General features: G+C 44.4%; 1 protein-coding gene across 2 annotated transcripts in view; it reads left to right on the forward strand.

The window, feature by feature from the left end:
* The window catches only part of LOC134927747 (maternal DNA replication licensing factor mcm6), a 186,417-nt gene extending 174,523 nt beyond the window's left edge, over positions 1-11,894 (forward strand). Inside the window, exons 15-17 of one of the 2 annotated variants that reach the window (XM_063922651.1) lie at positions 5,617-5,781; positions 6,071-6,210; positions 11,662-11,894. In XM_063922651.1, the coding sequence (XP_063778721.1) occupies positions 5,617-5,781; positions 6,071-6,210; positions 11,662-11,787 (431 nt within the window). In that variant the 3' untranslated portion in view covers positions 11,788-11,894. The remainder of the gene's footprint in view (positions 1-5,616; positions 5,782-6,070; positions 6,211-11,661) is intronic. The other variant, XM_063922652.1, reaches the window with a different exon arrangement.
* The last annotated feature ends 505 nt before the right edge of the window (positions 11,895-12,399 follow it).

Raw genomic sequence — 12,399 nt, forward strand, 5'->3', positions numbered from 1 at the left:
TGGCCTATGTTCATGGCTAGTGGTTCAGATTCACATGAGGATGGAAGCACTCATCCTCTCGCTAGAAAAATGAAAAGACTTAAGCTGGCAAAAGCACAGCAAAGAACTGTGCGTTCTTCTAAATCACAAATCCCCAAGGAGAGTCCAATTGTGTCGGTTGCGATGCCTGACCTTCCCAAAACTGGACGGGAAGAGCATGCGCCTTCCACCATTTGCACGCCCCCTGCAAGTGCTGGAAGGAGCACCCGCAGTCCAGTTCCTGTTAGACAAATTGAAGATGTCACTGTTGAAGTACACCAGGATGAGGATATGGGTGTTGCTGGCGCTGGGGAGGAAATTGACAAGGAGGATTCTGATGTGAGGTGGTTTGTTTAAGTCAGGCACCCGGGGAGACACCTGTTGTCCGTGGGACGAATATGGCCATTGACATGCCTGGTCAAAATACAAAAAAAAATCAGCTCTTCGGTGTGGAATTATTTCAACACAAATGCGGACAACAGGTGTCAAGCCGTGTGTTGCCTTTGTCAAGCTGTAATAAGTAGGGGTAAGGACGTTAACCACCTCGGAACATCGTCCCTTATACGTCACCTGCAGCGCATTCATCATAAGTCAGTGACAAGTTCAAAAACTTTGGGTGACAGCGGAAGGAGTCCACTGACCACTAAATCCCTTCCTCTTGTAACCAAGCTCCTGCAAACCACACCACCAACTCCCTCAGTGTCAATTTCCTCCTTACCCAGGAAAGCCAATAGTCCTGCAGGCCATGTCACTGGCAAGTCTGACGAGTCCTCTCCTGCCTGGGATTCCTCCGATGCATCCTTGAGTGTAACGCCTACTGCTGCTGGCGCTGCTGTTGTTGCTGCTGGGAGTCGATAGTCATCCCAGAGGGGAAGTCGGAAGACCACTTGTACTACTTCCAGTAAGCAATTGACTGTCCAACAGTCCTTTGCGAGGAAGATGAAATATCACAGCAGTCATCCTGCTGCAAAGCAGATAACTCAGGCCTTGGCAGCCTGGGCGGTGAGAAACGTGGTTCCGGTATCCACCGTTAATTCAGAGGCAACTAGAGACTTAATTGAGGTACTGTGTCCCGGTACCAAATACCATCTAGGTTCCATTTCTCTAGGCAGGCGATACCGAAAATGTACACAAACCTCAGAAAAAGTCACCAGTGTCCTAAAAAATGCAGTTGTACCCAATGTCCACTTAACCACGGACATGTGGACAAGTGGAGCAGGGCAGACTCAGGACTATATGACTGTGACAGCCCACTGGGTAGATGTATTGCCTCCCGCAGCAAGAACAGCAGCAGTGGCACCAGTAGCAGCATCTCGCAAACGCCAACTCGTTCCTAGGCAGGCTACGCTTTGTATCACCGCTTTCCAGAAGAGGCACACAGCTGACAACCTCTTACGGAAACTGAGGAAGATCATCGCAGAATGGCTTACCCCAATTGGACTCTCCTGGGGATTTGTGACATCGGACAACGGCAGCAATATTGTGCGTGCATTACATCTGGGCAAATTCTAGCACGTCCCATGTTTTGCACATACATTGAATTTGGTGGTGCAGAATTATTTAAAAAACGACAGGGGCGTGCAAGAGATGCTGTCGGTGGCCCGAAGAATTGCGGGCCACTTTCGGCATTCAGCCACCGCGTACAGAAGATTGGAGCACCACCAAACAGTCCTGAAACTGCCCTGCCATCATCTGAAGAAAGAGGTGGTAACGAGGTGGAATTCAACCCTCTATATGCTTCAGAGGATGGAGGAGCAGCAAAAGGCCATTCAAGCCTATACATCTGCCCACGATAGAGGCAAAGGAGGGGGAATGCACCTGACTCAAGCGCAGTGGAAAATGATTTCAACGTTGTGTAAGGTTCTGCAACCCTTTGAACTTGCCACACGTGAAGTCAGTTCAGACACTGCCAGCCTGAGTCAGGTCATTCCCCTCATCAGGCTTTTGCAGAAGAAGCTGGAGACATTGAAGGAGGAGCTAAAACAGAGCGATTCCGCTAGGCATGTGGGACTTGTGGATGGAGCCCTTAATTCGCTTAACCAGGATTCACGGGTGGTCAATCTGTTGAAATCAGAGCACTACATTTTGGCCACCGTGCTCGATCCTAGATTTAAACCTACGTTGGATCTCTCTTTCCGGCAGACACAAGTCTGCAGAGGTTCATAGACCTGCTGGTGAGAAAATTGTCAAGTCAAGCGGAACGTGACCCGTCAACATCTCCTCCTTCGCATTCTCCCGCAACTGGGGGTGCGAGGAAAAGGCTAAGAATTCCGAGCCCACCCGCTGGCTGTGATGCAGGGCAGTCTGGAGCGAGTGCTGACATCTGGTCCGGACTGAAGGACCTGCCAACGATTACTGACATGTCGTCTACTGTCACTGCATATGATTCTCCCACCATTGAAAGAATGGTGGAGGATTATATGAGTGACCGCATCCAAGTAGGCACGTCAGACAGTCCGTACGTATACTGGCAGGAAAAAGAGGCGATTTGGAGGCCCTTGCACAAACTGGCTTTATTTTACCTAAGTTGCCCCCCCTCAAATCTGTACTCCGAAAGAGTGTTTAGTGCAGCAGCTCACCTTGTCAGCAATCGGCGTACGAGGTTACTTCCAGAAAATGTGGAGATGATGATGTTCATCAAAATTAATTATAATCAATTCCTCCGTGGAGACATTCACCAGCAATTGCCTCCAGAAAGTACACAGGGATCTGAGATGGCGGATTCCAGTGGGGACGAATTAATAATCTGTGAGGAGGGGAATGTACACAGTGAAAGGGGTGAGGAATTGGACGATGAGGAGGAGGTGGACATCTTGCCTCTGTAGAGCCAGTTTGTGCAAGGAAAGATTGCTTCTTTTTTGGTGGGGGCCCAAACCAACCAGTCATTTCAGTCACAGTCGTGTGGCAGACCCTGTCGCTGAAATGATGGGTTCGTTAAAGTGTGCATGTCCTGTTTATACAACATAAGGGTGGGTGGGAGGGCCCAAGGACAATTCCATCTTGCACCTCTTTTTTTCTTTCATTTTTCTTTGCATCATGTGCTGTTTGGGGACAATTTTTTGAAGTGCCATCCTGTCTGACACTGCAGTGCCACTCCTTGATACGCCAGGTGTTTGTGTCGGCCACTTGTGTCGCTTAGCTTAGCCATCCAGCGACCTCGGTGCAAATTTTAGGACTAAAAATAATATTGTGAGGTGTTCAGAATAGACTGGAAATGAGTGGAAATTAATGTTATTGAGGTTAATAATACTATGGGATTAAAATGACCCCCAAATTCTATGATTTAAGCTGTTTTTTAGGGTTTTTTAAAAAAAAACACCCGAATACAACAAAAAAATTTCGGTGAGGTTTTGCCAAAACGCGTCCGAATCCAAAACACGGCCGCGGAACCGAATCCAAAACCAAAACACAAAACCCGAAAAATGTCCGGTGCACATCACTAAAATATATATATGTATATGTATATATATATATATATATATATATATATATCTCTGAATGAATGAAATATTCGTATTAAATACTTTGTTCTTTACATAGTTGAATGTGCTGACAACAAAATTACACAAAAATTATAAATGGAAATCAAATTTATTAACCCATGGAGGTCTGGATTTGGAGTCACACTCAAAGTTAAAGTGGAAAAACACACTACAGGCTGATCCAACTTTGATGTAATGTCCTTAAAACAAGTCAAAATGAGGCTCAGTAGTGTGTGTGGCCTCCATGTGCCTGTATGACCTCCCTACAACCCACACAAGTGGCTCAGGTAGTGCAGCTCATCCAGGATGGCACATCAATGCGAGCTGTGGCAAGAAGGTTTGCTGTGTCTGTCAGCGTAGTGTCCAGAGCATGGAGGCGCTACCAGGAGACAGGCCAGTACATCAGGAGACGTGGAGGAGGCTGTAGGAGGGCAACAACCCAGCAGCAGAACCTCTACCTCCACCTTTGTGCAAGGAGGAACAGGAGGAGCACTGCCAGAGTCCTGCAAAATGACCTCCAGCAAGCCACAAATGTGCATGTGTCTACTCAAACGATCAGAAACGGACTCCATGAGGGTGGTATGAGGGTCCGACGTCCACAGGTGAGGGTTGTGCTTACAGCCCAACACCGTGCAGGACATTTGGCATTTGCCAGAAAACACCAAGATTGGCAAATTTGCCACTGGCGCCCTGTGCTCTTCACAGATGAAAGCAGGTTCTCACTGAGCACATGTGACAGACGTGACAGAGTCTGGAGACGCCAAGGAGAACGTTCTGCTGCCTGCAACATCCTCCAGCATGACCGGTTTGGCAGTTGGTCAGTAATGGTGTGGGGTGGCATTTCTTTGGGGGGCCGCACAGCCCTCCATGTGCTCGCCAGAGGTATCCTGACTGCCATTAGGTACAGAGATGAGATCCTCAGACCCCTTGTGAGACCATATGCTGGTGCGGTTAGCCCTGGGTTCCTCCTAATGCAAGACAATGCTAGACCTCATGTGGCTGGAGTGTGTCAGCAGTTCCTGCAAGATGAAGGCATTGATGCTATGGACTGGCCTGCCCGTTCCACAGACCTGAATCCTAATGATCACATCTGGGACATCATGTCTTGCTCCATCCACCAATTCTTGTTGCACCACAGACTGTCCAGGAGTTGGCGGATGCTTTAGTCCAGGTCTGGGAGGAGATCCCTCAGGAGACCATCTGCCACCTCATCAGGAGCATGCCCATGCGTTGTAGGAAGGTCATACAGGCACGAGGAGGCCACACACACTACTGAGCCTCATTTTGACTTGTTTTAAGGACATTGCATCAAAGTTGGATCAGCCTGTAGTGTGTTTTTTCACTTTAATTTTGAGTGTGACTCCAAATCCAGACCTCCATGGGTTAATAAATTTGATTTCCATTGATCATTTTTGTGTGATTTTGTTGTCAGCACATTCAACTATGTAAAAAACAAAGTATTTAATAAGAATATTTTATTCTTTAAGATCTAGGATGTGTTATTTTAGTGTTCCCTTTATTTTTTTGAGCAGTGTGTATATGTATGTGTGTGTGTGTATATATATATATATGTGTGTGTGTATATATATATATATATATATATATATATATATGTATATATACTCCACACTGCTACTCACTATATCCCGATATTTGGGACCTGTTCCAAGATGTGAGGAGGTGGTGACTCCCGAGTTGGATGGATGATGGTAATTACCAACTCGTAAAGCTGACAAAGGGATCTGTTGCTGTATGTTGCATTCACAGCTGGGAGCTTGCTAGTCAATTTGCGGCACAGATGTTCGAGACTCGTAGTCCACAATGTTACCGGCTCAGATGTTGATAGCGGCTCTAATGCTAGCCGCGGGATGTTCAGTATGAGCAGCTGTAACTGAGTGTTAGCTTGTTTCAGGATCGCTCAGTTCTCCACCAGTCCAAACCGAGTCCTAGACGCGTTTTGTCACTTCCTGTGACTTTATCGATAGGTCAGTGAGCAAATTTATAAAGCTTAGTCGGGATCATAATTGAATTTAATACTAGTTTATTCTAGTCTCCAAACAGCCACGAATACTTTCAATCTATTCTGTTAAATGACTTGCTATTTTTTCTGCTGCAGAAGAGAATGGAAATCCTGATGGTAGTAACAAAGAAGCTGCAATGGAAACAGAGGATGGAGAAACAAAGGAAAAATCTGTGTCTAGTGCTACATTAAAAATGTCTTTTGCAGAGTATAAGCAAATCTCCAACTTACTTGTGCTCCACATGCAAAAAATTGAAGAATGTAAGTGATGTTTTTTATTTTATTGCATTAGACATGACTCTTACAATTGTACAGTATGTGAAATCTGTTGATGATCTACCTGTCATGAAAATGTGTATTTTGTGTAACAGTGAGCTGGGCCGGGGCATCTGCCCCCGAGCTCAGTACGTAGTCTCAATGCCTCCCCAGCCATTCAATGTGGCCATGACCTGTTCTGAGAGAATCATAAGCCCACTGATTACTGTAACCTATATAATGTCCATTACTGTTGATTTCTGATCATTTATAAAATGTAATTTTTTTTTTTAAGCGGAAGACGACTCTGGACTAACAAAAAGTGACCTGATTAATTGGTATCTTAAAGAAATTGAAAGTGATATTGAGACTGAAACTGAATTAATTCTGCGAAAAAGTTTAATAGAAAAAGTTATTGACAGACTAATACATTATGTAAGTTTGAACAATTTTCTATTCCAAAACACACCTTCAATTATTTACTGCAAGATTAGACTGTATGGCCTGGATCTAGACAAATCCCTATCTTCTGTCACAGGGCTGGACCTGGAACTGCCATCTGTCTGTGTTCTGTGTCCTTCCCTGTTTGATTAGCCTGGAACTGTAACTCAAACCTTAGTCTGCTGGGCTGGAGCCCTTTGTTTAAACAGAAGCTGACCCCCCCCCCCCCCTCACTATGTTTGTCTGGGCTGGACCTGGAGCTCTCTTCTGTCTGTCTGGGACCCCTGGCTGTCTGTGTGGGACCCCTAGCTGACTTCTGGGCTGGACTTGGTACCAATCCCCTCTGTAAGGGCTGGACCTGGAACCCTCACCTACCTGTCCTGGCTCTACTGGAATCTCCCCTTTTTTTCTGACCTGTAACCCCTCCCATATCTGTCTCGTCGGCGCCCTTTATTTGAACTGGACCTTGAAATACCCCTTCCCCATCTGTGCCTGCCTGTCTGGACAGGACCTGACACACCTCTACCTTTGTCTAGTTTGAAACTAGACCCCCTTTTGCTTATCTGGGCTGGATCTGGTATAGTCCCTCTATCTGACTGTGCTTGTACCTTCTGTCTGTACCTACCCTCCCCCCCCCCCCCTCTTCCCCCCCCCCTCTTCCCCCCCCTCCCCCCCCTACACACACACACACACACACACACACACCACCATCTCTCCATCTATGTCTGGCCTGGACCTTTGACTCCCTCATCTGTCTGTCTGGGCTGGTCTTAGGACACCCTTTGTTTTATCTGCATTGAAAGCTGTCTGTGCTGCACCTGGGACACCTATGTGTGCCTCTCTTGACTTGGAATAGCCAACCTCCTTCACTTTATCTTGGTTGGAGCTGACCCCCTCTGTCTGGCCTGAACCTAGATACACCACCTCTGTCTGGGTTGAAACTGGACTGCCCCATGAGGGCTGGATTACATTCATCTGTCTGTCTGGGCCCCTCCTATATTTTTCTGGACCTCTCCTCTGTGTGCTTAGGCTGGACCTGAGTAACCTGGCCTCTGCTGTCGATTGTCTTGGATGGATCTGGACCCAGACCCTGTGCGTTAGGCCTGGAAACACCCTCTGTCTGAACTGGAAACTCGCTTTTGTTTTGGCTGGGCCTGGCCAACTTCCCCCCCCCCCCCCCCCCCCTCCCTTGCTATCTTTTAAATTGTAACTTGACTGGCCTGGACAGTTCCACCCCTCCCAAAACATGAAAAAAAAAGGGGGGAAAAACTGTCTTCATTTGATGACTCAAGATCTCCTGTTTTGGCTGGACCTGGATCTCCGGTGTTTTTCTTGTTTGGCTCTGGACATCCCCACCAACTTTGTCTGGGCTGGACCTGAAATTTGCTATGTCTAAGCTGGGCCCGGATGAAACCCTCCTCTATCTGTCTGGACTTCACTGGCCTGGTCTTTGTCTGTGCTGCACCTAGAGCTCTTGTCTGTCTAGCATGGACCTAGAAAATTCCCCTCTCTGGGTTGAACCTAGGACCCCCCATCTGACTGGGCTGGACCAGAACTCCCCATCTGTCTCTGGACTATATATTGTCTACCTGAATCCCTTCTCTTTCTGTCTGGCCTGGCCCGCTTCATGTGTACGAGTTGGATTTGTACCCCCCACATCGGTCTGTTTCTGCTGGATCAGGACCACCTATCTGTCTGGGCTGAACATAACCTCCTGCCCCCCCCCCCTCCCCAATTATTTGTGTCTGTTATGGGGCTGACCTGTATCCCCACCCCTGTCAGAGGAATGTGTCCGGACCTAGGCTATACACAGACAGAGGTAGTGGGGGAGGGGGATTCTCTGTCTGACCTGCCCACCCCCCTCTGTCTGTGGAGTAAATTTTTGTTTTAGGTTCTCAAAATGAAAAGTGATGATGTTGCCCATAGCAACCAATCAGATTTGGTCTATCATTTTCTAGGATGCAATAGAGAAATGATAAACAGAATCTGATTTAGCTAAATTTACCCTTGTGTGTCTGGGCTGAGCACGCCAGCACTTTCCCTCGTCCTCATGGTTTGCTATGAAGTATCTTTCTCTGTCCTGGCTTCTTGAGCAAGCTGGGAAATGTAGTTTGACACACAAGGTAGGCTTGTACTGACTTCTGCTACCGACTCCTTCCTTCTCACTAAACTTCTGTAATCTAGCCCTCCCACACAGGTGAGCTCTGGGTATGGGGGTTACAACGCCATCAGCAAGCTTCAGGTTATATAGATCTCCCAGATTCTGTCACATTTGTACAAACACCATCACCTTTATTCATTAGAAGAAGAAAAAATCTTGTATTTTGCAATTTTGCTGTCCTCAATTTCCAGATACAGTCCTTGGTCTTTTTTCAGAAATGATTAATGCAAAGCATAGCTTTTATTGTATATATCACTATTTTTATGACAATCTCATGTTAAGATTTAAATTAATTTTAAATTAAATTACACCATCACCAACTTCAGAAAATATATGGCATGATTCCATTTATTATTATTTATTACCAGTTATTTATATTGCGTACACATTCCACAGCACTTTACAGAGAATACTTGGCCATTCACATCATTCCCTGTCCCAGTGGAGTTTACAATCTATACTCCCTATCACATGTACACGCACACACATTCACGCTAGGGTTAATTTTGTTGGGATCCAATTAAACTACCAGTATATTTTTGGATTGTGGGAGGAAGAGCTATGGTAAGAATCGAACCCATGACCTCAGTGCTGTGAGGCAGTAATGCTAACCATTGCACCATCCGTACTGCCATGTTCACACTGTGAGGTTGCTGGATTAATATGGATCGATTTTACCTTGCCAGCTTACCGATATGACTGGATTCAGCATATGTATCAGCCAGGTGTACCCCAAACCCCAGTGAGTTCAGAAACACTTGTGAAAACAGGTGGTTTCCTAACCACAAATTGGACATACTGTGAATGCAGACTAGAAAATCACAACTCGACTATGAAACACCACTACTAAACAAACCTACCTTAAGGATTTATAGTCACCATAACTTCCCATATTTGAAAGTGCACAAAGTGACAAAGTCCATGGAGGCTTATTTGATCTTCTACTGGATCAATGGACAACAGGAGTTGTAAACTATAGCCAGTACTCTCATAGCATGTTGTCGTCCTATATCCCTGATCTTGTTCCCACAAAGTTGTGGAACAGGGGTTTAGATCATACTTGTCTACTCTCCTGGAACATCTATAAGACTCTCGAATCTTAGGTGGCTCTTCTGGACCCCCCCAGTAAAGTTAAGTCTGCTGGAGGTTTCCAATTCCTAAATCACAGCATTGTATAAAAGAGGGATAGGGTCATTATGATGGGGAAGCCATTAAGTTAGCAACTATGGTTTAGATATTAATCCCCTTTTGTGACTGGTACCTCCTTTTCAGATGGGGGGGTCATCTATACCCCTCTGTACTTCACACAGTTTCGTGCAGAATAGAGTATCAATGGCTACTAGCAGAAATAGTTTGGTAATGGGATACAGAGATACCAGGCCACAACTACAGAGCCCTACATACTGGGCGATGAACAATATAAAAAAATGAACGATTTTTCAGTAACTATTTTTGCATACACACTGAATGGGTTGAGGCTGTGTTACCTTTTTAGTCGGCATGCTGACTGTTTGGATTTTCAGGGTCTGGGATGCAGATGGAGGTATTGTGACCGGTGGTCTCCTGACTTCCGGTCGCATAACTACATCCCCACTGAACAATTTGACATTGTAAACATGTATATCGTCTAAATTGGCTTGCAATGATAAATGATAGACCAACGATGAATGACTGCGGGGACACGCATCATTTGTCTGTGCCTCCACACTTAACGATATGAATGATATATCGTTAATTTTTGAACAATATCTTTCTAAAATGTGGTACAGTGTGTAGGGCCCTTAAGACTATACAGCAGGATTAGTTACATGCAGAAGGTAACCAGCAGAGTAAAAAGCAAAATGACTTCTCAGCAATGCACATTAGATGAATGCAACATGCAGGAAAAAATAGTAATGAGAAAAGGCGATTAGCGGCCAAGCAATGGGCTGTCCTGTAGGAGGACAACTATTCAGTCAGTACAGGTAGAGTACCATACAATATCTGGGCCCAAGCCAGAGATTGGCCCAGGCAGCGTTCAGTGCAGAATTTGGGTCACAAAGCAGGTGGTCTATCTAGGCTGCAATCAACGCAGAATCATTAGCAGAGGTCCAGAAATCAGACAGAACAGCAGACATTTAACAAAGGAATGTTAACATTTGGACACTAATGGGCAAGCATTGTTGCTGAAGGCTGCAACTTCAATCTACTGGCACCAATTAAAAACTAGCCTCAAACCAGTCACCATATTATTGGAGAGCACATAAGGTGTTACCAAAAGCATCTGAGATGCATAGCACAACATAAAGGAATACCAGCAGTGTGAGGCAACTGCGAAGAGTCTGAATTCTGCAAAATTGATGCAGTTACCTGCTGTTCTCAGCATCTACATTTTAAAGCCCAGCACTATAACATTTAAACCATATATGAATCAGACAGTAAATACATAGTAATACAACCAGCACTAACTAGAGGGGGTGGTAAGTGGGCTTCACCTTTTATTTTCAAATAGCCTGGCACCCTACGCTCGCCACACTTTACCTGGTTTTATGTGCTTGGATGCATCATTTCAGAAGAATGTGTAAATGGAAATGTGCAGTGTTAGCATCAATGAACATGCTAACATAAATGCATATACTTTTATAAGCCTGTTTCAGTTACCTTACTTGTACAGTATAATGGGGGACCTATTTGTTTGCATAAGTTGGAACAGAAAAACAAATTAGGCGCCCACAAAGGATCTGATATGTCACTATTTATAACTACCTACCACTGTTCCGGATAGAGTACACCCGACTGCATCGTGACCTCTTTTTGTCAACCAAATGATACTTGTCTGTAGACCACACATGCACTTGAGCAAGGCAAAGCCCAAAAGGAGAAGTGATCTTTAATGTCTTATTGCCATGACAAGAAATAATTATCGGGTCTAAAATGTGATAAATATGTCTCTAAATCTCTTTATAATGGTTCAGAAAGAGCACACTTGCTACAGCACTTAGGTGCGTCATGTAAATGGTAACGTATTAATATCCCAGAAAGTCTCTCTACTGTTTGTGCTATTTAAATACTTTTCAGTTGGTGGAGCCAGTAAGTGGTGAATGTTTAGTATGAGTATTAGTTCAGCCTAAAATATGAATGTTTTTGTGTATGTGACAGTACACTGAACTGTAGCATTGATCGAACAATTAAGCAGTTATTACAGAATATTTTGTAGAACATTAAAATGGTCAATGGTTTTAATACAATATAGCAGTAACCACATTCAAGACAAAATTCTTAAATATATTCTTTCTCTTTTAAAGGATTGTATACTGATAGAACTGAACGAAGCTGACCTAAAACAAATAGATGGTAAAGAAGACGACGAAAAATCTACATTGGAGAATTGTATTTTAGTGGTCAATCCAAATTATGTTTTAGAAGATTAAAACCAAAATTTGGATGGTTTAGATGGTATGCAGCAAAACTTAATATGTGAATTTTTATTATACTTTTCTAATAAGCAATATTTGAAATAAAGCAATATTTAAATTTGTTTCCTCATTAGCACAGAAAATGATTTGTCATCCATGTACATTAAATACCATATCTATATATATTTTATGCTGCTGGCACCCAAAATGGCTGCCTCACCTTTTGCATGCTCCTGATCATCTCCATAAAGCAGCTTAAATTCACCACAACTGACCTATGAATCATCATAAATATCCAAGGACTTATTTAGCTGGTACTACTCTACGCGGACATCTCATCAAAACCAACGGATAGCATTCCTGCACTGAGATGCACACTGGATTGAATCATCTGCATACCTCCGCTGAGAAGTCCTTCAGTTTGGCAGCTACTGTACTCTGCATTGAACATCCCAGATAAGGTACTGTGGACTACAACCTATTTTTGGCTCCATCCAGCCCCTCACTTGGACATAATCCACCTCTGTTCTCTGAGCAACAAATAACTGACTTCTTGCATTAATCAACTAAAATCTGTGTATTCAGGCTCTGAATTGCTAAAGGATCACTGTTCATTTCAAATTGCAG

The sequence above is a fragment of the Pseudophryne corroboree genome, chromosome 5 (genome assembly GCF_028390025.1).
Source record: "Pseudophryne corroboree isolate aPseCor3 chromosome 5, aPseCor3.hap2, whole genome shotgun sequence".
Classification (NCBI taxonomy): domain Eukaryota; kingdom Metazoa; phylum Chordata; class Amphibia; order Anura; family Myobatrachidae; genus Pseudophryne; species Pseudophryne corroboree.